The following is a 27,018-nucleotide window of genomic DNA, read 5'->3' as shown; positions in this document are numbered from 1 at the left end:
ATGCTTCTCAGAACGTAAACACAAGAGCTCGGGTAAAAACAGAAAAGTAGGAAAGTTGTAGATTTCTTCAGTTGGTGCATAATATTTAGTACATAGTTGGGTAATTTAATGTAAATATAAATGGTTACCCGTGTATGTTCGCAACGCGGCCGTGTCAGTTTAATACTGAGTTAAAATTACGTAAGCTAACCCACCTTTAGCCTGATAAGTTATTTTATAGCCTGTTCATATCTAATCTCCTCCTGGTGGAGAACAGGAGGGAAAATGAACGGCCATGGAGCAGGGAGAGCTTCATGGAGAGGTGGAGGGGGTTCCTGGAGAGGTGGAGGGGGTTCCTGGAGAGGTGGCAAAAGCAAAGAGTCTGGTGGAGGTGGAAATAATGGCTGGAGAGGAGGAGGAAGATGGAATGGAGGAAATAACAGAGGCTGGAGAGGTCGTACGTGGGGACGAGGAGGAGGCAATTATTCACCCAATAACACACAACGTGGTGAGGCTTTGGAATATTATCAGCTTGGATTATTATACACAAATTCCATTTCTTTTCTATTTTTGATGCTGTAATGTTGAGAGACCTCTGTGTATCGCTTAATCTCATACTGATTATTTCAGTCTGCTGCAAGATCAGTGTCTGGTCAGTCATTATAACACACATCTTCTGCTTTGTCTTTCGGCTGTTTCCTTTCAGTGGTCGGTCGCCACAGTGAATCATCTGCCTCCATCTAACCCTGTCCTCTGCATCCTCTTCTCTTACACCAACTAACTTCATGTCCTCTCTGACTGCATGCATAAATCTCCTTTTTGATCTTCCTCTAGACCTCCTGCCTGGCAGTACAAACCTCAGCATCCTTCTACTGATATATTTACAATCTCTCCTCTAAACATGTCCAAACCACCTCAATTTGGCCTCTCTGACTTTATCTCTAAAACATCTAACATGGGTTGTCCCTCTGATGAACTTATTCTTGAACACACGTAACACACATCATTAGTACAAAATATGTCTGTAGATTGGTTCAGATCAACATGTGCCCAAGTTTATACAGTATACTCAACACAGTGTTGCTCTATTCTCTATTTATATCTCCAGTGGTTGTGATGTAGTGTAGGTGAGTTATTCTCAGTAAAGTCCCCATGGTTTTTATTCAGTTAACAATAAAAATCTCAAGCCTACACAAACTAGTGCATGTATTAATGAGTTTTTTTAGTTATTCATTTGTTTGACTGATCACGTTAATTGAAGAGGTTAAATACAAACCTCAGTGACAAACTCAAAGACAAGTAACACTTTAAACAATGTTAGCTTAAAATACATGATTTCTGTCAGTGGAAAACCTAGGAATGGAAAAAGTGTGGCTGTAATACGAGGAGAGACAAATAACAGTTAATTAGCCACAAAAGCAAACATGCTATCAGGCCATTGTTCTTAAAAGCTGCTTCTGCCACTTTACAAGTGATACATTTTGTGGAAATAATTTCCAAAAATCAGTGGCAAAAAAAAGTTAATAATTTTTTAAAACCCCCCAAAAAAATTTTTTTTAAACCCCAAAAAAAGTTAATAATTTTTTTTTAGAAATTTAAGTTTAATAAATTTTAAATGTAGGTAATGAAGCTCCTGCCTACAAATAAGTTTGTGATCCTATTTTTAATGTAAACGTGAAGCAATAATCTTTATGATTCTGTCACAGGTGCAGCAATTTCTTCGCCAGTTCCTCGTGCAACACAAGCAACACTTGACATAACTTGTCCTTACAAAGGATGGAGGCTCTACTTTACAGAAGGTTTGCATGTTGTGTTTATTTTTTGAGCAGCACCTGAGGTTTGTAGTCTCTAACCTCTTGAGATTACCTCTTGTAACCTCAATCTCTTGTAATCCTTTTTGTCTAAAGCAATGAAATTGTGCCTCGTTTTACTGTCTTTTGGTCTTTTTTGAAGGTTTTATTGAATCGTCCCCTTATGTTGAGAAGATAAAGGCATTTGAAAAATACTTCACTTCACAAATACATCTTTACGACAAGGTAGAGTTCAAATATCTCAAATATTTTTTAGTGCAATGTAAAAGGGTGTTTTTTCTATAGAGAAACCATTTTTTTCTCAAACAGGATGAAATTGAAAGAAAAGGCAGCATATTGGTGGACTACAAAGACTTGCTTGTGAACAAACATATTTCCATAGCACTACCTGATCTTGCACGTGAGCTTAAAGACATGCCCGAAAGGATACTTGACTGCTTGGGTCTAGCAATTCATCAGGTGAGTGCCTGGTCTATGTTACATCTGTAAGGCACTGAATGTAAGGCATAAGAACCTTTTCAGAAAGGATCTAAATCCGAGTCTTTTCTGCTTTTCTCTACAGGTGTTGACGAAGGATCTGGAAAAACACGCTGATGAGCTACAAGCCCAGGAAGGGCTTCCTGCAGGCGCAACCCCCATTATCAATATACCACACATAAGTGCTAGGTATTGGTTCTTTCATTATATTATTTGGACTTTAACACTTCATTCAAGATCAGTGTAATACAATACTATGGATGAGAATCGCATTGGACGAGCCAATACGATATCATGGTACCTAGGTTCTTATGCAAAATCAGATTCAGTTCAAATAATTCATTTCAACCACACTGGATGCTGTGCTGCCTGCCAACATACGAATAGTTAAACATGCCACCTGTTAAATGGAAATGCAAATAAATAAATTTATTTTATTTTTAAAAAATCTATTCTAGAGTCTAAATTGCCATATAAATAAATCACGATTCTAACTGAATCGATATTGCTTCTTCTCTATACAATACTAATGTTTTTTGTTTGCTTTTTCTTTAGGATTTATAACTATGAGCCTCTCACTCATTTGAAGATGCTCAGAGCCAATTTGTATGGCAAATTTGTGGCTATCAGAGGGACTGTAGTGAGAGTTAGCAACATCAAACCTCTTTGCAGCAAGATGGCATTCATCTGTAACATGTGTGGAGATACCCAAAGTCTGGCTCTGACTGATGGGAAATACACTGTACCCACCAAGGTAAAAAGTATATTTTGGCATTTTTTAATGCCAACATGCTCTTGGCATGTTGTAAATGAATGATCAACTAGATGTTAAACTAGACATGGATTACATGTTCAAGTTAACTGATCATATATTTAATGCGACTGAACATAGTAGTATCTTTAATAGCAGTTGTAGTCTATGGTATGTTGTCGAAATGCAACAATAGAAGGTTGCAACAAAAGGAAGACGATACTCATGTACAAAAAGAAAGGTGTAATGTTTTGTTTAATATACGTATTGCTATTTTTAATAAATTTTAGAAGACATACTTCTGGTTTGATATTATTTTACTTGCAATTCAAAGCAGTTTTTCTTATATCTTGAATGGTGCATCTTACTGCGTATAAAGAATGTTGTTATGCATATCAAATTATGTATTATGATAACACCATTTAATTGAAGTCAAAGAAAGAACCTGATAACAGTGCTGATGTTTTGCAGTGTCTACAAAAAGAATGCCGTGGAAGATCTTTTACCCCAAACAGAAGTTCACCATTAACGCTAACAGTTGACTGGCAGACTATAAAGTAGGACACTTACTTACTCACTTACTTACTCACTCATCGTCATTACTGCTTAATCCTTTATTCAGGGTCGCGGGGGGCCTGGAGTCTATCCCTGGAGACTTAGGGCACAAGGCGGGGTACACCCTGGACAGGGTGCCAATCCATCGCAGGGCACACAGACAAACACACACTCACACACATATTCACACATTATGGGCAATTTGAGAACACCAATTAACCTAATCGCAGTACCTTAAGTAGGACAATTTATCATAAATATAAATTCACACTTTTCCCAAATCTGATTTGTTCAAAATTGTCTGTGCTGTCAAGAATTGCTTTCTAGTTAGATATTCCCAAAGAATATGTTTTTTTGCATGTGCATGTATTTCTCAGGGTTCAGGAGCTGATATCAGATGACCAGCGTGAATCAGGACGTATTCCCCGGACCATAGAGTGTGAACTCACTCAGGATTTGGTGGACAGCTGTGTACCAGGAGACATGGTCACCATCGCAGGAGTTATTAAAGTCTCTAATGAAGAAGGTTGGTACATGAATTTACACTGTTTATGAAGAGAAAAATGTTAACCAGTGAATTTGTTTGGTAAATTTAGAATATAGTTACATAGTAAGCAACCATAAATTTTGTTTGGTTGTAAATATAAAGCCGTAAAATGCAAATATTTATGTATCAAGAAGTTGCTATATCAATTCATAATTCTAAAAATGCGGAAATTATATTGTAGAATACAATTAATTGTTTCTTTGTCTTTAGGATTTGGAAGAAATAAAAAGGACAAGTGCATGTTTCTTTTATATATCGAAGCAAACTCTCTCAGTAACTCAAAAGGGCAAAAAAACAAGTCTTCATCTGAGCCTGAAAGCCAGGAGACATCAGTAGAATTTTCGCTCAAAGATCTGTACGCCATCCAGGAGATTCAAGCACAAGAGGATCTCTTTAAATTAATTGTCAAGTAAGGAACTGTTTGGCTTTTTTTATGTAGAATTTGCTGTAGTCATGATAAGAAAACTGTAGCATCAGCAATAAGGCCTTCATAAGTGACTAGACATATAATTGTATGTTAAATTGCTTTTATGTTTTGCAGTTCTCTTTGTCCAGCCATCTATGGGCATTTGGTATGTCTTTTTGTGTATGAGTTTTTTTTTTGTGTGATTCTGTTTGTCAGTGGCACACAAATGGGCACACTACCACAAAGTACACCTTTACATAAACGTGTGCTTCATGGTGGTGTGCCCCAGTGTGTGCCCCTGTTGTTCGTATCTATATGGGTGTCTGTATGAGTCTTTGTTCAGTTTTCTGTGGGCATTGATACCTTGTGCCTCTATGTAAAATCCACTTGATGCTAATTGACTATATTGTGATTGATATTTTGTAGCTTGTTAAGGCAGGATTAGCCCTGGCTTTATTTGGAGGCTGCCATAAATATGTGGATGATAAGAACCGAATCCCTATAAGAGGAGACCCACACCTGCTTGTAGTAGGAGATCCTGGACTTGGCAAAAGTCAAATGTTACAAGTATGCATTTTCTCTCTAAGTTAAAATCATAAAATTCCATCAACAGAAATTGTAATAGGTGGCTCAAATTATCTAACTTTTTCTTACATGTGTTTATAGGCAGTTTGTAATGTCGCCCCACGTGGTATTTACGTTTGCGGAAACACCACCACCACTTCAGGCCTGACTGTCTCCCTGTCCAGGGACAGTGGTTCTGGAGACTATGCGCTAGAAGCTGGAGCATTAGTGTTAGGAGATCAGGGTGAGTGAATAATATCTGACTGACATATATATTAGAACATAATGTATGCATCCAGCTAAGGATGGCTTTGTGTCTCCAGGTATCTGCTGTATTGATGAATTTGATAAGATGGGGAATCAGCACCAGGCATTGTTGGAAGCTATGGAGCAGCAGAGCATAAGTTTAGCCAAAGCTGGAATTGTCTGTACTCTTCCAGCTCGCACCTCCATCATTGCAGCAGCTAACCCGGTGGGAGGACATTATAATAAGGCTAAGACAGTATCTGAAAACCTGAAGTAAGCATTTAGAATGAAATATAAGGCTTGTTGACCTAAAATTTGGAAAGTACAATAGAAAAATACACTTAGATGCCAATTTATTATGTAAACAAAGCTCATATGTACATGCATCAGCCATTTTATCATGTCAAGCTACCCAGTAGAAATATACTTTTTAACCCACCATTTCATCACCTGAAATGACTGCTAATCCCGTGTTTAAAAAGAGCTTGTGCGATGGGTGTGTTAAGGGTGTATCTCTCAGAATAGCCTTCTGATCACCCTGACACAGACCTACAGATTTATTTCTGAAGATGAAAGATTGAACCATTAATGTGACATTGGCATGTAGCTGTTCCATTGACTGATGACGCAGAGTGCAGAGAAATTTTGCATAGTACTGTCTACAATGTTACTTATATGGCAGGTATACCTGATAAAGAAACATATTTACAAGTGCACTTTGAATATTTCTTTCCTCCTTGATAGAATGGGCAGTGCACTGCTATCCAGATTCGATCTGGTTTTTATTCTTCTGGACACTCCAAACGAGGATCATGACCACATGTTGTCAGAGCACGTCATGGCTATGCGTGCAGGAAAGAAAGGCATGATTAGTGGTTTGACAGCCACACGGGGCTGCACACAGGAGTCCAACATATCCATTCTGGAGATTCCCTCAAACCAGCCTCTTTCAGATAGACTTAAGGTAACTGTTTAAATAAGTTTGCAAAGGCATTTATTTATAGACTAGAGTTTTTGGATGTATTCCTGAACTTAAAAATTTACAGTTGATGGCTATATAAGTTCTTTATAAGTGATAGAACATGATTATGCTTATTTATTACAAAATAATTTTGGTAGTTATGGTACCATTTTGGGGAGTAAATTAGAGAGTCTGTTACCAAAAATGTCTACTTGTCTGCTCATGTCTACTTGTGACAAAAGTTAGCTAATATAAGTCATATTAGGTATTTGGGCTGATGAGGTAATTTCCTGTTCGCATGTTCACACATCTGAACAAATTCTGGCCTTTGTAATTAAAGAAAAATGTATATTAGTGTTCCTGTAAAAATCACTAAACAATTTACAACAATTTTGTACATTTATTCTTAGGTTCTTCCTGGAGAGAATTTTGACCCAATTCCTCACCAGCTGCTGCGCAAGTATGTAGGCTATGCACGACACTATGTGCACCCCAGTTTGTCAATTGAAGCCGCTCAGGTCCTACAGGACTTTTACCTGGAACTGCGCAAGCAGAACCAATCAGCTGACAGCACTCCGATCACAACTCGCCAGCTGGAGTCGCTCATCCGTCTTACCGAGGTAACTACTTGACACACATACTCAAAGAGCTTCTGAACAGCACAGGTGCTTTTCCATATTGATATGGGATTTTCTTTTGAGCTTATTCAGATAACTTCTCTTAGATAAGCTGTTCACTGTTTTGTTTCTGGTTTCAAGGCAAGGGCACGTCTTGAGCTTCGAGAAAAAGCTACTCAAAGTGATGCAGAGGATGTGGTGGAGATCATGAAACACAGGTAACAACTAGCACAAAAAGGGTTTTATGTTAACTTTAGATTTCTTGTTTCCAGTTTTGGAACATCTGTACATAAACTGATACCTGATATATTCTCCTTAGGTTAAAGCTCTGCTTTATGAAACAGTCGTGTCAACTGTTTCTTGCAATTTGTTCTTTTAACAAGTTTAACAGATACCTACTCGGATGAATTTGGTCGGCTGGATTTTGACCGATCTCAGCTCGGGTCTGGGATGAGCAACAGATCCAAAGTCAAGAAGTTTGTTGCAGCTTTAAACCAAATCGCTGAGCGCACACACAAAACCTTGTTTGAATTTCAGGATCTGCGACAGCTGGCTAAAGACCTCCAAGTTCAGGTAAAGAGTTTTTTTTTTTTTTTTTTTTTACATTGTGTACAATACAGCTTCCTTTATGCGATTTTATTTTTTTCTTTATATCTTTTCCATATTTTTCAGGTTGTCGATTTTGAAGGCTTTATCAGCGCACTTAATGAACAAGGCTACCTGCTAAAAAAAGGAACCAGAACGTACCAGCTGCAAACCATCTAAAAAAAATCTATATGTTTGATTAATATTTTTATCTATTCTTGTTTCTACAGAGAATATTTTTTGTCTTGTTTGTTACATATGTTACAGACACATATTTATTTAAATAAAGGTGCATGCAATGTAGGTGCATGCTTACTGATTGTAGTTGATTTGTTTTTGTGCAGTCTGTATGCCTCATCTGTTCTGTCCAGAGATAGGACCAACCCTGATAGGAACATGCTAACCAGATGTACAGCAGTACAGCTGTGGTTTTGTGTGTGTCTGTGCCAGTTACTGGTATGATTGAATCCGATGCAGCAATGATGGCGGAAGGTTTAGACTTCCTTGCTCAGTTAAGAACATTCAAACTAATAAAGAAATGTCCAGCCAAGAGTAGTGCAGTGGTTATTAACAAACTCTGAGTGGAATAATTAACTGTAATCTTTGACTGCACACTAAACAGATAAAATTGGCAGGTAGAACACAGTATTTAAAACTTCAGACATATTTGTTTTTGACTTGTGCCATGCACAACACCATGCCAGTGTCAGAACTGTACTGAATATAATCCACTTTCCTTGCTCCAAGGTTTATTTTGGTTTACAGTGTGTAAACTAAAGGTCAGTAAGCTGACTTTTCCCCAAAAATATTTGTTGTTTCTTTAAGTTAAGGAAATATTAATGTGAATGCGTCTCTTTACCATAATACATGTATACAAGAGCTACAGTAGCTTATTTGTTGAATCAGACTACACAAGCCAACCTTCGCTCATCATTCTTGTTGCTTGTTCACCGATTTTCTACCTTGGAGCACTTTTGGTAGATCCTGACCACTGTAGACCTGGAGCATCCAACAAGAGCTGCAGTTTTGGAGTTGCTCTGACCCATTGTTTAGTCATCATAGTTTGGCCCTTGTTAAAGTCACTCAAATCCTTACACTAGCCCATTTTTTCTGCTTCTAGCACATCAAGTTTAAGGACAAAATGTTCACTTGCTGCCTAATATATACCAGCCACTTCCAGGTGCCTCTATAACAAATTATTGTAACTGTGTACCAACTGTAATAAAGTCCAAATTGTGATGGGTTGGAGCAATCCTATAACTACAGGTCTTGTATGACGTTCCTGCGCCACAGTGGTCAGGAAGGAAAATCGGGGAACCGACGACAGGCTCATACTGGTAAACATGGAGATCAAAGGCTGACCCGTGTAGTCTGCTCGAACAGAAGAGTTACTGTAGTTCAAATTTGCTAGGAGGGTTACGACTGGTTTCAATATAAAAGTGTCAGAACAGAGGACCTACTCAATATTCGCCAGGTGGTTAATGTTTGGTGGCAAAATATTAGCCAGGTGCTCAATATATTGCAATAATCTTTCTATTAAATATACATTAAAATGTAAATAAATGCAAATAAATAAAACTGTAAATTAATAAAAGAAAATCAGTTAAAATACTAATTGAAAATGCATTAAATTTGTAAAATATACATGCAAATAAAATAAAAATATATAAATTAATTAAATAAGTAAAACAATTAAAAAGTCAAATAAAATCAAAATAAATAAAAATGCTAACATTTTATACAATATATTAAAAGACTCATAATGCTCAATGTTATGGCTAATCAGTGTGTGTGTGTGTGTATACCCTCACAGTGTCCCATATCGTGTTTAATGTACTTGAACTCTATTTCAGTCTAAATTTTTCCATGACAAGATTTAGGTTTCAGTATTGTGTAAGTCATAGATATATGGTGTAAGTGATGTTGTTACTTCCGCCGCTTGACGACTGTCGCAAAACAAGTCCGGAATACGGCAAAGACGAAACACGTTGAGCGCTGACAGGAGGCGCTCCGTGTGAAATGGGTCGGATATTTTTGCAGAGGAATAATGTCGGATTTGAGCCCGAACATGTGCTAACGGAATGAGAAATGACGCGAATGACGGTTGTTTGGGTGTCTTTTTATGAAATAACGCGGGTTAAACTTGGTGTTCGCCATGTTTTTAGCTTTTTGGAGAAATCAGCTGCTAAGTTGTGCGAAAGGGCACGCACCAGCACGTCTCAGCGCTGCTCCAGCCCCGAGCTACACACATGTCTGGGAGTGTAAAGGGTCACCTCCGATCTGCCGCCACAGCATTCACCTGTCACGCGCTAGAACAGACACTACACCTCTTCAGAGATGGAAAGCAAAGTTTTCCTTTCCAGGATATCGGCCCGAGTGTGTGCACTTAGTCGAGCCAGCGTTTCCCACGAGTCAGCCATGCATTACCAAACTTACAGCAAGGACGAAACTGACTCCACTAAACAGACTTACTGGACCAAACAGCTCTAGCGGTCAGATACACACCCTGAGTCGGATTTGGAGTGACGGTGTTCGTACTGGCCTTCACTCGCGGTTATTAAAGCGATACTGTACTGCATCTGGTAAACCTGCGATTAAAGAAGATCAGAAATCTGTGAATCAGGAAACTAGTGAATGTGCCTCATCTTCCTCATCTTCCTCTTCAGCCCCTCCCTCTAACGAAGTGCAGTTCAGAGAGCTGGTAAGTAAAAGTTGTTCAGCATTGTTTCAGAGTGCAGAGTTTACCATTCCACATTTACACACTTCAAAATCCAGCACAGTTCCCAGATATACTCATTAAATAACCTGCTGAGCTGAAGGATCTGCCTCTGATCAGGAGCAACAGCAAACACTGATTCATCCATTTATCAACCTCTGTAATCCAACTAAGGACCGTAGAGGCCACTGGTGACCTTGCATTTATTCCAATTTTACAACCGTTGTAGGACCTCTGGTCAACATTCACACACTATAGGCAATTTAGGAACTGGCCTAGTCTACATTGTGTGAGGAAACCCACCAAGCACGGAGAGAACAAGCAAACTCCATGCACACAGACCCGAGGTGGAAATCGAACCAGGACATTGGAGGTGCAAAGCGACAGTGCTAACCACTAAGCCAACATGCTGCCAAACACTGATTCATGCCATGTTTAAAACCAGGACAAAACACCACCCTATGCTTACACACTCCTTAATGGTGTTCTTGACATAGCCAAAATGGCCCATTAGTTCCTATTAGTTAGTTCCTGTTAGTTAGTTTGCATGATATTTAAATAATCATACAATATTCAAATATACTTCCCCTTATTTTGTGGTTGCAGTATGAAAATCCATGGACGATCCCCAACATCCTTTGCATGGCCAGGATTGTCCTGTCTCCTGTCCTGGGTTACTTGATCATGGAACAGTATTTCCATGTGTCTCTTGGACTGTTCGCTTTAGCAGGAGCGACTGACCTGGTAAGGTCTTGTGTCCTGATGTGTATTATGTTTCTTAATGTATATTATGGTACTTAGGTTGCATATTTAAACTTTTATTTAGCATCTATTGTGCTTTTTACTGCACAGCTGGACGGCTACATTGCTCGAAACTGGCCGAACCAGAAGTCGGCTCTGGGTAGCGCTCTGGATCCACTCGCTGATAAGATCCTCGTTAGTGTGCTGTATATCAGTTTGACCTATGCACAGCTTATCCCAGGTTTGCAGCCGTATTATTGTTACTACATTTATTACCGCCTAATGTTATAAGTGAGTGTAACACAACAGTTATGGGCTGTTTAATTGAGTCATAGTGTGTATAGCTGTTGTGTAATTATACCGCACAAGAAGCTGTGTGTAATAGTAACCTGCACAGTATTGAAGTGAAATCCTGATATCTTTGTACATGTTGCTTTTTCTACAGTTCCACTCACAGCACTGGTGATCTCCAGGGATATCGCTTTAATTGCTGCAGTTTTCTACGTCCGTTACAAGACTGTGCCTCCTCCAGTAAGTATGATGTTAAAAAAGGAATCGTTTCGTTATAAAACTTGATAACGAGTAATGCATGATTATTTAGCAGTAACAAGTTCTTCCTTTTTAACAGGTTACTCTCAGCAAGTTTTTCAACCCATGCTACACTACTGCTCAACTTAAACCAACTCTTATAAGCAAGGTATTGTCTTTTACGTGTTATTCAGTGAATTCTGTTCCATTGTCTTTAAAATATATATATATATATATATATATATATATATATATATATATATATAAACAGGTTTAGTAATTCTGCTAGTTTTAAGGATGAACAAATGACCATGCGAATAAAACCTACATTGTGTTACACAATTCCATGTTTTGGTTGCCTGGAAACGGAACTGTCAGTGTTAAAATGTGGTCAGTTTTGTAATGTCATAACCCACAGTAGGATAGTTAATTGCATTAATGCAGACTTTGCAGCATCCTTGGCCAGTTGTTCTGGCATGACATGAAAAAAATATTATTTTAGCCTGGCTAGCTTATCTTCTCTCAACATGCAAGTTACCATGAAGTAACATAGTTATAATGCAAGAGTTGTATGGATTACAGATTTGCGCCTGAGATTATTTTATTTGAGTTTGTCATTGATTGTGTATGCCTGCAATTGCGGATTCTGAAAAGATCGTCTATCATCAGTATACACTAATTAATATACTTACTAAAAACTGCCCCACTATCAACAAGATAGCTGAAGGTTGATGACTGCGTATCAGGCGGCAGGATGTGGTTATAACACCAATGTGTGCTGAACATCCAGAAGTACATTTAAAGTTTCAATATGCAGGTTCTCTGAATCAAGTTAGTGCTTAAGACTCCAAAAATCAATCGACACTAGGGTTGAAAATTTACAACATTTTTATTAACTGATAGTTGAAGATGTTAACAGTCAATAATCAGTTAATCATTCATTTTTAATGGTAAAGACACACATTTTGTTATAGCTGCACAATTTTTTATGTTAGAAAAATGAATGAATCTGTTGTTACAAGTGAAAGAAACAGTTTAAACAAGCGGAATTAAAATAAAAACCTGAAAACAATAATGTTCTGTATTTTGGGCATTTCTGAGTAAAAATAGTTTTTTGCATGCACACAAAGTATAGTTTTGCTCACTAACTCTCTTGAGTGTGCTCGCTTGCTCTGGGCTCCAGGTTTGCCAGTTCAAAATCTAAAAATAGGCAAGGAAGTGCTGGAAATCCACCCACTCAAATAAATAAACCAACAACTGGCCATAGATCAGCCCTTGAACTCATAATATAGCTTAACTATTTATGCACAAACCTTTTTTCACCAAAACGAGCCTACAATGTTTTAGGCCTTGTTCAGGCTGCAGGCAAATTTGATTGGTTTCACAAATCTGATCGTAGCACTGACTGTCTACAATATTATTTAAAAGTGATCGGATTCAGGTTTGTTTAGACTGGCAAAACAACATTTTTTTCAGCCAAAGATGACAAAAATAAACAATTACTAGAAAACCACCCTATCTGGCAATCCTGGTCGTTCAACTTTGCACAGCCTGACAAGATAAAATCTGATTGACTGTTTCTTTTCCAAACTTTAAACTGCAACTTTACTCCCTTGCATTGGTATAAATTTATAGAGCTAAAGAGAGAAAATGATTACGCCAAACTAACTGTATTTTGAATCAATTAAATTCTTAACGGCAATTAATCAGTTAATGATCAATCATTAACATCCCATAAGACACATTCTGTAACTGTTTGCTACACTATGCTTTTACAATTTATCTTTAATGTCAGCACGGAAGTTCAACACTATTATTTGAAAGTGGCTCAGTGGTATTTGAAGGGGTGGCTCAGTGGTTAAGGCATTGGAGGTCCTGGGTTCAAACCCCAGCAACACCAAGCACTGTAGGGCTTTTGAACAAGGTCCTTAACTCTCAGTTGCTTAGATGTAAAATAAATTTTAAAAAAAGTAATAAAATGTAAGCCGCTCTGGGCGTCTGCCAAATGCTCAAATGTAAAGTGATTAGATCGGATTAGCAACCTCCTAAAGCAAGGGTCTCTAAATCCAGTCCTGGAGGGCCAGTGTCCAAACACAGGTTAACCTGTTAATTACTAGGTTCAGTGGGTGTGTTTAGGTGTTGGTGAGGTACAAACTGTGCTGGTCACTGGCCCTCCAGGACTGGATTTGGAGACCCCTGTCCTAAAGCATAGCAGTTTAACTTTCTAAAAACTTTTGCAAAATTCGAAAACCTCTTTTTTTTCCATCACCATTTCTTCCATCATCTTCCAGCTCATTTTTCAAAAAGTTTTCACCATGGATTCCTATCCCACAACATCTCATCCTGTAAACTATGCGTCGGATTGCGAGTGGCATAAAGGACAATTTAAAAACAGGTGTGAACGAGCAGAGCATCCAATCTGAGCTGAATCTGATTTCAAACAGCCTCTGGATGTGATTCAGATCAGATTTGCAAAAGTCAGATTCAATATGTGTTTTTTTTTATTGTTCAGACTAAAGGTAAGCAAATCTGATTTCAAACTGATTGGAATCTGGGTATGTCAAAAATCTGATTCGGTCTGGCAGTCTGAACAATGCCTTACTAGCCCAAAACCTGTTTTAGTAGGCCAATTATTGGAAAACCACCATTACAATGTTGTTTTGCTTGCCTCATCCTTTCTTGAGTAGTATTTGGAAAGTGAAGTTATGGTCAGCTTTAATATATTAGCAAAATCAATTCAAGCACTTCTTTTGTGTGTTATAGTTTAATACTGCAATCCAGCTGTTTCTGGTGGCTGTTTCTCTCGCGTCTCCCATCTTCAACTACACTGACAGTGTTTTCTTGCAGGCACTGTGGTAAGTAGTTCCTCATTTTTTCACAAATGTTCGATTTCTTAATGTATGCCTCAATAACCACATAAGACATGAACATATTTAAGCGTTTAATTGGCACTGTATGTTTTATTTTATAGGTATGTCACTGCAGTGACAACTGCAGCATCTGGTTACAGCTACTACCACTATGGAAGAAAAACTGTAGAAGTATTGAACAACAGAAAATAGTTCTCTTGTGTTGTCACCATAACTTGATAAAGCTGAAATTAAGGCTGAAAAAGGCTGGGAATCATTTTACTGACTGTCTGTGTATATGCTTCAGATTGACGAAGAAATCTGGTTTTCTTTGGAACTAAATTTATTACTGTACAGCAACCTTTTGAATGAATTATTTTGATATCCCAGTGTACCACAACTGTCTAATATATCCAGTCAGGACACAGTCTATACTTCTCTGGGATGTTATTTTGTACCTTTTTTCAATTACCACCACAAATTTCTGATTAAAAACTGACTTTAAAAAGGTTCCTTTTTTTATTTAAAGTTTTGTACGAGAGTCATTGCTGGGATTTTTGATTGTGCAAAATAATAGAGCATAGTTATGAGAGTAAAGACTACCTTTATTTCTCAAAAAAATCCTCTGCTACACTAATGCACTTATCTCTAGTGTTGAAAATCCATCAATTTTTACTCCTGAACAATAATTGTTTGCTTTACATCTAAAATTCTGATCTTCCAGGAACTCATTTAATGCCCCAAACATGTTAAAATGGCTTAGAGTGAGGACTGTACAGGGATGTAATGACTCCCAGTCTTGTTCCTGTAATGTGCAAGTGGTGTTTGTGAATGATTGTGTGTATACTGTAGTTCTCACAGACAGATGAGTCTTTTTTGCTAGTAGGCAACAAGGAATCCAAAAATCTTCCAAAGATCAGGTGCTCCGGTTCGTCTGCTTTTTACCACATTTGCCTCAAATTTTGATGTGTTTCTGTATTCTGCAATGCTTTCCTGGCCATCACCTTGATGGAAAGATTATGTTTGATGTTTGATGTTTGATGTGAAAATTAACTGATGCGTTTGACCGGTATTCATCATGATTTTGGATTGCATTGGATACTTGCATGAATGAGCAGATGTACAGGTGTTCTTAAAAGAATTGGCAGGTGGTTCTACAGGGTGGGCAAAAAATGAACTAAGCAATACATAATGTATTGCTATAGAACTTGTACCATTACTGGAACACAACCCTATGGTGCACCACTCCATTTCACTTTTACTGTGCATGCATGATTAGACCAGCATTTTCCAGGACGTTGGCTGGGACATTAATGAATGCCCTAGGAAAAGTTCAGATCTCACTCCATGTGATTTTTTTTTTCTTTCTGTGGGGACAAAGCCTTGTACACTGGGGGACTTGGAAGCACGGATCCAGGAGGTTCTCAGCAATATCCCAAACGTTTTTTGATATTCCATCCCCAGCCGTTTAAGGAAACTGGTTGACACCACCTGTGCCTACGTTGAAATTTAAATATTTGCTTTCATTTTCCTATGTAATAAAGTACATGTATAATTTGTATCATAAGTATAGACTTTATTACCAATTTTAATACCTACTTACTTTTCACCCACCCTGTATGCCATTTTGCTGCTATTGTAGGAATGTAGGACATTATTCCTAAAGAGCTATATTGAGATTTTCCACGTTGTACATGATATAAATACAATAAAAAAATATTCTACTCCTTTTCTACAATTACAGTTAAAAACCCTAACATTATATTATACAAAACAGTCTGATGTGAACTACTTATTCTTGAAGTTAGGATGCACCATTGTGCTGTTTGTTTCTGTCCAGGAGGGGGCAGTATTTACCAAGGGAATAATTAGCCTTACTCTTGTTTGTGTCACCCCAGAGCAATCTAAGCTATTATACAATCTATATAATAATATTGCTGATATGCTGTTAATACTAATACCAGTCAACTAAACATACAGCTACTTTTATAAATACCATTTGTACTAGATAAGCCTATTTGTAGATAAGCCTAGACTTCCTTTAGTCCATCAATGATGACAAACATACTGATATTAACTGATAATTGTATAAGATTTATTAATTATCATGTCAATCTTTTCTCATCCCATTACTCTATGTCAGAGACTTATACAGTGTATACACAAAGTGCGCTTCTTTTAAGTGCCACTTGGTCTTCACCGAGCTTCTTATTTCCATTTGTTCTTTAATAAAGCATGGTCCTTCAGGAATGGCTGTATTTAAATTGGGATCATGCAACACTTGAAGGTGGTGGTGGTGTGTGTGCGTGTGTGTTGGTTTCTTACACCTCCAAGCTTAGAAACTTGCTCCACCATAGACAGGGTTACTGCAGCTTATTAACTCTAACACTCTAATAAGCTGGAAAGATTGTGGCTCTCCTCCCATCATGAACACAATTTTTTTTTTTTAACACTACTCTCTGGTAAGAAGCTGCGGTCCATCAAGACCAAAACCACTCGCGACAAAAACAGCTTTCTCCCAAATTTAGTTGTCCTGATGGATAAGACCCTAAATCCCCCCTTTTTTACTTCCTGTGTGGCCGTTACATGCACCTACACAATATGTTACATTAACAAAACTTTTTGCACAATTCACACATTCTGCACTTCTGTTTTGTTTGCACACTGTACAGACATTTTACTTTAACATACAGTATGTATATCTTAAGCATAGGCCTAATGGAACATTTTTTATCATTTTTTTTTCACACAAAATCTTTCTATACTTCCGACTATTCACTTTGTTTCATGTATACTTTATTTTGTAACGATTTTTGTAAATGTAAAAGGAAATGTGCTTGACAATAAACCTGAATCTGATGCTCAGTAACTATTTTCTGGGGGTATCAACAAACATGCTGCAGACTGGTTGTAGTTTATATAATGATATAAAGCTGTCAGAGACTTGAATGAAACAGTGTGCTCTGAGGGAAAGGCTTCAAGAATCTGTCAAGCAGAAGGAGCTGAATAACAGATTAGGTAATGCTACTGTTGACATCGCTGATTTCATGAAAATATTGTTGTTTCTGTTTTATATTGTCAGCAATTTGATTTTCTTTTTTCCCCAAAGCAAAACCCAAGTTATGGACTTAAATGCTCCTAGCAAGCAATAGTCATTTGTGTCATGTTTCAAAATATAAAAACACATAATTATACTTCCATCTACACTTATCCAGTATGTTTTTGAAATGCACTAATACCCTAATGGGCTGTGACATTCTACTACTATGTGTACTTTAAAATTTTTTTTACAGCGTGTCATTTATATGTGTCATGATCTGGAAGCTCACAATGAGCGCTCGATGGGGCGTGTTCATGGCGTAAGTGTTCATTAGCCTGGATGAGGGCATGAGTCATGCTCTAAGTGTTCTCAGCTGTACAGGAGGAAAAACTGTACCATGCTCGCTCAGCTCACAGGCCTCTTATGGCCTACGCCTGCATTTCTAACTGACAGCAAACTCTGATAAGGCCTTTCTATAACACTACAGAGCCATGGTTTCTTAAACATCTCAGGAAAAGGACACACCGGGTTGCTGAAGCATAAAACAAGGGGAGGTTAGCATAAAAGGAAAATGCAAGACAAGATTAACAAAGTGATCGTTCAAGAGCTTGGTGAAGTGGTTTGTCTTATGTCTCATCTTGGTTCGATGACTCAGCTCTTCAGGCATCCAGGAGGAGTTTGTTCTACCAGCTGCCTAGTTGCCAGGTGCATTCAGTGGATATACACAGGGCATTCATCTATTCATCAATCTAGGAACCTCTGTAGTACAACTAGGGACCGTGGAGGCCAATAATGTATACTTATTTTAATTTATTCTCATTTTTACCACATCATGTTAATCTTTTCTCATCTTATTACTCTATGTCAGAGACTTATACAGTGCATACAAAAAGTGTGCTTGTTTTAAGTGAGACTTGGTCTTCACCAAGCTTACGAGCATGGTATTATTTTCAGTCAACATTCCGCATCCACTCACTAAGGGCAATCTGGGGAATCCAGTTAACCTAATCCGCATGTCTTTGGACTGTCGGAGGAATCCAGAGTACTCGGAAGAAACCCACCAAGCACGGGGAGAGCATGCAAACTTCATGCACACAGACCCGAGGTGGGGATCGGACCTGGACCCTGGAGGTGCTAACACAGGGCATATATACAAAAACAGATCATCCACTAAACTATTATGGTCAAATGGTAGTTAATATCTTATGGATATTATGTTTTTTTATTTGTTAAAACAAAAGATCTTCGCTGATGAAGTGTCAAATCTGATTTGCTCACATAGTGAGTTTACTATCTCAGTACTGTGCAAAGCTAAAATAACTGAAAAGATGGAGCTAAAATGATTCGACAAGAGACAACTGTGACAAAATCAGAGTCTGACATCACAAATAATGGAGCAAAGGTACAGACTCATCATACAAGCACCATCTGTGACAGAGAATCGCCGTCTCCACTATGATGTAACTATGATGTAACAGGGTCTGTGTATAATCCTGCATGTGAGAGACTGCAGTCAGTAACATGTGAGACAGGGAAGCTCTGGATTTTCCTGAAAACTAACATCTGAAATGCTTTAATGTGAAACACCAGCTTGCCACAAAGCAGTTCTTGATTTTTTAAAATGATTATATCTATCACTAATGTTTTATATAATTTAGAACTTTATTTATATTATAATGCATAGTAAGTTCTATACATGCTGTTTGCTACTGATAACTGTTTATGCTTTCTTTTTTATGTTAGTCAAGTTAGGTTAGTCATGTTACAGTACATGTGTTTTGTGTTGTCTTTACTGTGTGATTAGTAATACGTGATCTTGTTACCTGAGTAATCTAATGACAGAGTATTTAATAAATGTAAAGGTAGAATTCATGTGTGACTCACTAAAGGCACGCAGTTTTCTTAGATGTCTGAAACCTTACAGCAGGAGATTCGCAGCATGAAAGCGCATGATGCAAGCAGGTCAACATGCACCAGAATCTCAAAAGGAATGTTTTAAACATCTTGTCAAAAAGAACTTTTTGAAAGCAAAGGAATGCTCTATGTAGGATTAGTGTAGGGCTGCTGTTAAAGTGCTCTGTGAGTGTTTATCTAAAGTTAAGCCTAATGTGGTCTTTATTCAGCAGAGGGCAGCATTGCTCAAAGATTTAACATAAAACCATGCAGTCATGCATGAGTCTCCAAGTGTTAATGTTGTCTTGTACAAATCTTGAACATATCATTAGGAGTTTCTGTAATGGTCAAAAGATGTCTCAAGTCAATATAAATGCATATTATTGATCTAATGAATATTGAGTATGAATCGTATTTGACAATCATGGTGACCAAACATCGTTGCTTTGATTGAGCATGGTTAACACGACCTTATCTTATAAAAGCTTTATAAAACCTACAAAGAGCTACTGTGAGTAGATCTGAGTCTAGACTGGATAAGCGATGTGCAATAATAGTTTAATACTTCCTCCTCCACCCACTGATGACTCTTTTTTTATTTTACACAAAACACATCTGACTTAAAATATAAATGCTAAAATCAGGATATATTTGTAACTAATGTCCTTTGTACTGCAAGCTTAACACCTCAGAAAAGGAAAATGGCTCCCAGGCTTTATCATTAACAGCCATTGAACATGCCAAATCATGATTTCAACCTAAGACATGCTTTTTCAAGCCAAACAGATTTTTTTTATTGCACAACATACTGTAGTTCAAAGGTGTTAAAAATGCATCTACATTAAGCCTCTATGATCTTGCTGACAGTTAAATATAATGTTTAATAATGTGTATTAAACTCCTGTATTATCACCAACAGACCATCATTCTAATTGGCAAGAACACCTTTGGGATTAAGAAGATCAAATATAAAAATACCACGATTGAATAACCATGCTCAATTTTAGTAAATAGGGCCAATCCTTTAACACCTTGAGTGGCAATCACAAGTCTGCCTGTTCCTCAATTCAGTTTAGGGGTAGAAACCCAAATACTGGCGAGGAGTGAGACGTGCATCAACAGATACTTTATTATTATTTTTTTTTATCCACCTTACCACCTGTGATAATTGTGTGAGGAACAAGCATGCACTCCATAATGCCAGCATTGTTCCTCTAACAGTTCTTTCTTCATGGACACAGTGGGAAGAAGTCCCCAACTCCACGGTGAACACATCTTGGTGTCTCATTTTGCATCTTCGGTAATCTGAAACCTTAGTAATCCTACTGTCTTTCTAAACGAAATAATATGGCAGCTGTCCCAAGCCCCTGGGGCATCGGCACCTGCCTCTTATACAGTAGAAACTAGAGAGAAAGGAAGCAGGCATTGAGGTCGAAAATAGAGGATGGATTCTGCAGATGGACTGTCACACTTGCGCACAGTGGTTTTGCGTTGATCAAGCCGCTGCATGTTCAGAGCCCATTAAAGAAGCCGTACTTTCCCCTTTTCCATTTTAATGCTTCATTCAGTCAGAGTGTTCAGTAACAAGGCAGACTGATGAATGGACAGTGTAATTATGTTGTTCATTCACTGATCCTCAGCTCAGGTCTTTGTGTCTACAAAAGGATCTCGCTCCTTTTTTGGATGTTGAATTTCTTCAGGTGTCAACAAGGTAGCTTGTTGCAATGCAACAAATAGTAAAAGGGAGATATTTTCAAATAAAAAAGTTTAAAACTAGTCAAAAAAGTATGTGGTTCTCTTATACTATATCATATTACAAATATAGAGAATAGAAATATATTCCCATGCAGCCGTACAGTACATTGATATATGGTGTGTGTTGATTGTAGTAACAGAGCAGTTTCTTCATTACACTCATGTACCTCCGAGGTAGGACAATATACAGTCTGCCTTTCCTGGGCTTATTTCGAGACTTCAGCATTGAACATGTTTTTACATGTCAGCCTATAAATCCTCAAAATGGGTTGCATCACCTGCTGTTCTGCCAGCAATGATTATATACCTGCCTCCCATTCAATTCTTTCCTTTCATCCTTTTGCAGCGGGAACATGCTGGCCTAAATGTGAAAACTGCACTGTGGAATGTGCAGCTCCGTAGCCCGTAGGTCTGTTACCTTTTACAAACTCCAGGCCTTTGAATATGGTTACTTCATAATGAATAGATTTTTTTCAAAGTTTATAAAACCACAAACATGGGGGGAAATGGATTTGTTAACTACATCTGAGTTAGATCTAAAAAAAAATCTTAAATGCTAATTCTTGTCTCCTATTTTTAACTACTGTGTGTGTGTGTGTGGCATACAATAATGTCTGCATAAAGCATTTAGATCTTTGTTGTTCAGTAGCTATAGAGTTGTCAAAGCATCAAGTCGAAATTCTTTTAATGAGAAGCAGATGCCACAATTATTCAAGTTACAAAGGTAGGCTGAACAGTAGTCCCACAACACAGCTGAGCAGATCAAACATCCAAACAGTGGGACCACAGAAAAGGAAATAATTAATCCTAGACTGTCATAATAAATGGATTCTAAAAAAAGACTGTTCAATGTTTCAATTAACTCCAAACAAAGAGTAAACTTTTTTTTTTTTTCAATTGTCATGTCTTTGCTTTCTTATCATATGTTTGAAATAGGGAGCACTGGGATGTCCGGGCCTTGAGAACCTACAAACACAGTGTAGCTGTTGAGTTGTTGACACCATCACCACACAATTTCTGAGTGAGAACATTTTTTGTTATATTTTTTAAGGCATTTCTGCCTCGCTCCTTCATGGTGCCTGGTTTAAGTCCTAAGCTTGGGTTACTGTCTGTGTGGAGATTATCACATTCACCTTGTATTTGTGTAAATGTTCTCTTGAAGCTCTGGTTTCCTCCTACCCTCCAAGAACATTCCAGTCAGTTGTTTGGACACTCTAAATTATCTCTGAATGGGCATGTAAATGTATGGACATGATGCCCTTCAGTGGCATCAATATAAGCATCCTCTAGGTTGACTCCACATCAATCATAACCTTGAGTTTGGTTTAGCATTTTTCACCTGCATCTTTACATCAGGCTTTTGGTTCTCAGAGAAAGGAACAAAAAGACACAATGCACCGAACTTAGCTGAGCATCACATCCAACAGCATCTGTTTCCAATATGTAGCGTAGCGGAAGGGTGGGTGCTTCATTTAGTGGCGAAAAAGTACAGCCTACTGTACCTTTAAATAGCTTGCGGCTTTGGGCTGGACGGATGTGTGGCTTATTGTTGTATCCCAGATTCCTTGAATCTAGACTACAGCTTTTTTCCTTTGAAGGCAACAAGTGTACAATTAAAGTGGAATGTGTGCAATGCTCTCTGAGACTTCTGAACATTTTGGGGAAAGCAGCTGAAGCAACGATTGGCCTTATATTGCTAAGTGTTTAGCCTCAGGACATATCAGGACAGTCCTGGTCAACCACATTTCCCTTGTTCACTCCCTCGAGCTGTGAAAGGCCTGCTGTGATAAGAATTACAATAAAGCAGTGAGAACAACATATATGTTTGTGATGAGCATCTCAGGGAGCATCTCATTAGCAGTAACAATGGACTCTTAAAACTCATCTCTGTTTACAGAGAGTGTTAAAATCAAAACATTGCACAGGTTATCATATGTTGTTCACATATTTGAGAGATATGTAATCAAGTGAAAGCAAGTTGTAAGTGCATTATGGCATGCTGTGTGCTGAAACTGCATATGACCTGGAACATATACTGTATGTAAGATAATGTGAATTGTTCACACTAAATAAAAGCACATATGAAAAAAGAAAATGTGTAAGAAAATCACATGAGACAAAATAGACCATGTAGAAATACTCACTCACTCACTCATCTTCTATACCACCTTATCCTGTATTCAGGGTCACAGTGACCTGGAGCCTACCCCAGGAGGCTTAGGGTCTGAGTCAAGGTACACCCACATACACACACTACAGGCAATTTGGAAACACCAATTAGCCCTAACCTGGATATCTTTGTACTGTGGGAGGAAACCAGAGTACCCGGAGAAAACCCATCAAGCACGGGGAGAACATGCAAACTCCATGCACACAGAGATGGGAATCAAGCCTGGCCGAGAATCGAACCTGGACCCCGAAGGTTCACAGCGACAGTGCAAACCACTACACCACCGTTCCGCCATCATGTAGAAATAATGTAACAAAATGTGAAATTATACGAATGAACTGTGTAAAATTTACATATGGAAATAATTGTATTATTATGAAAAAAAGATAATACAAATGCATGTATTCCATGTGTGAAAACGTGTGTTCAACATAAAATAATGTAAAAATGTCACATGAATTACTCACACCATGTTATTTCTGTAAGGGTGTAAACACCTGTCTTAAAAATGTTTGTTTCATTATTGTTGAAGGGACTTTTACCAAATTTTCCCAGAACTACATCATCCAGCAAACATTCCTTTACCCTAAATCTTTTAGCTGGGATAGTCACATAATTTGCTTCTCTCTAAACATGATCTTTGAGGTTTTTAAAGGAAGAAATCCATCCTGAAATATGTAGCAGCAGAGACAAATATAAGACAAATAAACATGCTGCAATGTGCTTAGCTGTAGCCATAATGGAGTGTGAGAACATCCTTTCCAAGGTTGACCACAGAATAACTTCTGTCCACGATTTATTGGAATGATTAAATCAAGCTCCCGTGTAGACACAAACATGTTGGTGAAAAAGCCCATGTGTTGAAAGTAGTTTTATATAACAGTCAAATGATTATATATTTATTTCCTTCCAGCTTTCCATCTTAAAACATGGAGAAGATCAAGGCAAGGAAATGGCCCTTGTAATGCACACACATGCTGCCACCACATCCTTTTGAACCAATAACCCTTCGCCATTCTCAAGCAGCATATGCTTGCAAAGTGGATAAACATGTGACCATGCAGATGTCAGAAGGACGGATGGTACGTTTCTAAAAACCGAGAGGCTTTTTTCAAGGAGAACCAGGACAAATGATTCCTTTGCTAATCAAAAGGCTAACAAGCGCATGGCAAAGTAAAATAAAGTAAATCTCAGTAATCGTCGTAATCTATGAACTGTGGTGTAGCATGGGTAATTTCTTAGTTTTCTTGCCTAACACATCAATAAACATATGGCATCTGACAAGCAAATTTTTTTTAGATCCATGCGCAGACACATTTGGCGATGAATACTTGCCACTCCTGCAGAGATATCCTTCATTTCTCTGGCAGTTTTTTAGGCCAGCTTAATGACCGATTGTACCTGAGCAGTTGAGGGTGAAGGACCTTGGTCAAAGACCCAACAGTGGCAGCTGACAGCACTGAGGCTTCAACAGGGGACCCTCCAATCAGCAGTTTAACACCTGGTGTTTTACTGTATGTTCAGTGAAGACCAGAATGCTTTAATACAATAAGCAAAAGGTATCGTATACAATGAACATTCAGGACAATTTTGAAGCTCACAGGACATTTTAACTTAGTTGGCAAAAAAGATCAGCACCATCCGAAAAGATCAGCACCATCCGAAAGTCTGGCCATCGATTCAGCTCGATGTTCCCATATACGCCTTAACCAACGATAACGCACTGGTTAAGCAAAGAAAAAACAGTGTTTATCAGTGGCCATTTCAGTCACTGGGTTTGAACCCTGGTAAATGCTTTGTACAGAGATGTGGAGTAAGGTCTCTTTAAGAAGGTGACCAAGTTTATAACCCATAAAAGTTTAAGGCTTGTTGCTGTTATTCTCTCCAGTAAAGACATCATTAAATATTAAGCAATAATAATTTAGAAAAAAAAAAAAGTGCCAATAATTTAGAAGTAAAAAAAATATATAATTAAAATCATTTAGTCTTTTGTAGATGTTATATATAAATATAGTCAGCCACCAATTGTGCGAGTTCTCCCACTTAAAAAGATGAGAGATGCCTGTAATTTTTATCTTACCTGTAATTTAGATCAACCATGAGAGACAAAATAAGAAAAAGAATCCAGAAAATCACATTGCAGGATTTTTATGAATTAATTAGTAAATTGCTCGGTAAAATAACTATTTGGTCACCAACAAACAAGCAAATAAGTGTAACTTATTTAAGAGACTCCTCTGTCCTCCACTCATTTCCTATATTAATGGCATCTGTTTGAACTCGTTATCAGTATAAAAGACACCTGTCCACAACTTTAAACAGTCACACTTCGAACTCCACTATGGCCAAGACCAAAGAGCTGTCAAAGGACACCAGACACAAAATTGTAGACCTGCACCAGGCTGGGAAGACTGAATCTGCAATAGATAAACAGCTAGGTGTAAAGAAATCTACTGTGGGAGCAATTATTAGAAAATAGGAGACATACAAAACCACTGATAATCTCCCTCGATCATTGGCTCCACGCAAGATCTCACCCTAAGGGGGTCAAAATGATCACAAGAACTGTGAGCAAAAATCCCAGAACCACACGGGGACCTAGTGAATGACCTGCAGAGAACTGAGACCAAAGTAACAAAGGCTACCATGAGTAAAACACACTGCGCCGCCAGGGACTCAAATCCTGTAGTATGACACGTGTCCCCCTGCTTAAGCCAGTACATGTCCAGGCCTATCTGAAATTTGCTAGAGAGCATTTGGATGATCCAGAAGAGGATTGGGAAAATGTGTTCAGATGAAACCGAAATAGAACTTTTTGGCAAAGACTTAACTTGTCGTGTTCAGGGGAGAAAGAATGCTGAGTTGCATCCAAAGAACACCATACCTACTGTGAAGCATGGAGGTGGAAACATCATGCTTTGGGGCTGTTTTTTCTGCAAAGGGACCAGGACGACTGATCCGTGTAAAGGAAAGAATGAATAGGGCCATGTGTCATGAGATTTTGAGTAAAAACCTCCGTTCATCAGCAAGGGCACTGAAGATAAAACGTGGCTGGGTTATTCAGCATGACAATGATTCCAAACACACCACTTGGGCAACGAAGGATGAAGCATTTGTATGAAGCATTTCAAGGTGCTGCAGTGACCTAGCCAGTCTCCAGATCTCAACCCCATAAAAAATCTTTGGAGGGAGTTAAAAGTCTGTGTTGCCCAGCAACAGCCCCAAAACATCACTGCTCTGGAGGAGATCTGCATAGAGAAATGGGCCAAAATACCAGCGAAAGTGTGTAAAAACCTTGCGTGAAGACTTACAGAAAACGTTTGACCTCTGTCATTGCCAATAAAGGGTATATAACAAAGTATTGAGATGAAATTTTGTTATTGACCAAATACTTATTTTCCACCATAAATTGCAACTAAATTCTTTAAAAATCCTACAATGTGATTTTCTGGAATTTTTTGTCTCTCATAGTTGAGGTATACCTATGATGAAAATTACAGGCCTCTCTCATCTTTTTAAGTGGAAGAACTTGCACAATTGGTGGCTGACTAAATTCTGTCCCACTGTATATGTTTTATATGTATATAAATTCTTACTGTTTTTAAAAGGAACAAAATGCTTTGAAAGTATTTAATAAAATCCTAAATTCTATTCGTTCCTCCTCCAGCCACTGTATACTACATACAGTATATGGTATATGAACTGAATAGCTCTGTTTAGCATTCAATCATTTTGGTTAAGCACGCAACCTGTGACCTTTTCATGCTGCATGGTATTTTTAATGCTGTAGCTGTTCATCTGAAGATGGATAAACCACTGGAGTGCAG

The 27,018-nt window shown here is 38.1% G+C and overlaps 2 protein-coding genes across 3 annotated transcripts; both read left to right on the top strand.

Annotated features, from left to right (window-relative positions):
• On the top strand, positions 1-7,776 carry mcm8 (minichromosome maintenance 8 homologous recombination repair factor). 2 transcript variants are annotated; one of them, XM_053509919.1, is made up of 18 exons: positions 1-487; positions 1,686-1,778; positions 1,933-2,015; positions 2,100-2,249; positions 2,353-2,456; positions 2,823-3,021; positions 3,490-3,575; positions 3,951-4,099; positions 4,331-4,529; positions 4,662-4,692; positions 4,953-5,093; positions 5,193-5,334; positions 5,414-5,609; positions 6,081-6,300; positions 6,708-6,917; positions 7,056-7,132; positions 7,298-7,487; positions 7,587-7,776. In XM_053509919.1, exons 1-18 carry the CDS (start codon positions 265-267, stop codon positions 7,677-7,679), a joined length of 2,586 nt encoding a protein of 861 aa, XP_053365894.1. In that variant the 5' UTR covers positions 1-264; the 3' UTR covers positions 7,680-7,776. The 2 variants fall into 2 exon arrangements, with proteins under 2 accessions (XP_053365894.1, XP_053365895.1); XM_053509920.1 differs by lacking the exon at positions 7,587-7,776 and having other exon boundaries at positions 7,234-7,453.
• Positions 7,777-9,475: 1,699 nt separating this feature from the next.
• On the top strand, positions 9,476-15,338 carry crls1 (cardiolipin synthase 1). Its single transcript, XM_053509963.1, has 7 exons — positions 9,476-10,200; positions 10,822-10,959; positions 11,068-11,197; positions 11,402-11,487; positions 11,585-11,653; positions 14,248-14,339; positions 14,456-15,338. Exons 1-7 carry the CDS (start codon positions 9,655-9,657, stop codon positions 14,544-14,546), a joined length of 1,152 nt encoding a protein of 383 aa, XP_053365938.1. The 5' UTR covers positions 9,476-9,654; the 3' UTR covers positions 14,547-15,338.
• Positions 15,339-27,018: the final 11,680 nt, after the last annotated feature.

This window comes from Clarias gariepinus, chromosome 13 (genome assembly GCF_024256425.1).
Source record: "Clarias gariepinus isolate MV-2021 ecotype Netherlands chromosome 13, CGAR_prim_01v2, whole genome shotgun sequence".
NCBI classification, from domain to species: Eukaryota; Metazoa; Chordata; class Actinopteri; order Siluriformes; family Clariidae; genus Clarias; species Clarias gariepinus.
Note: the sequence above shows the minus strand (reverse complement) of the source record. Positions and strands in the feature narration are given on the sequence as shown.

Bases quoted from the DNA above. Each gene is read 5' to 3' on its own strand.
- mcm8 (XM_053509919.1), top strand. From the start codon at position 265: ATGAACGGCCATGGAGCAGGGAGAGCTTCATGGAGAGGTGGAGGGGGT. The intron at 5,335-5,413 runs GTGAGTGAATAA...TTGTGTCTCCAG, and splicing joins ATTAGTGTTAGGAGATCAGG to GTATCTGCTGTATTGATGAA. The intron at 6,301-6,707 runs GTAACTGTTTAA...ATTTATTCTTAG, and splicing joins CTCTTTCAGATAGACTTAAG to GTTCTTCCTGGAGAGAATTT.
- crls1 (XM_053509963.1), top strand. From the start codon at position 9,655: ATGTTTTTAGCTTTTTGGAGAAATCAGCTGCTAAGTTGTGCGAAAGGG. The intron at 10,960-11,067 runs GTAAGGTCTTGT...TTTACTGCACAG, and splicing joins TAGCAGGAGCGACTGACCTG to CTGGACGGCTACATTGCTCG. The intron at 14,340-14,455 runs GTAAGTAGTTCC...TTTATTTTATAG, and splicing joins GTTTTCTTGCAGGCACTGTG to GTATGTCACTGCAGTGACAA.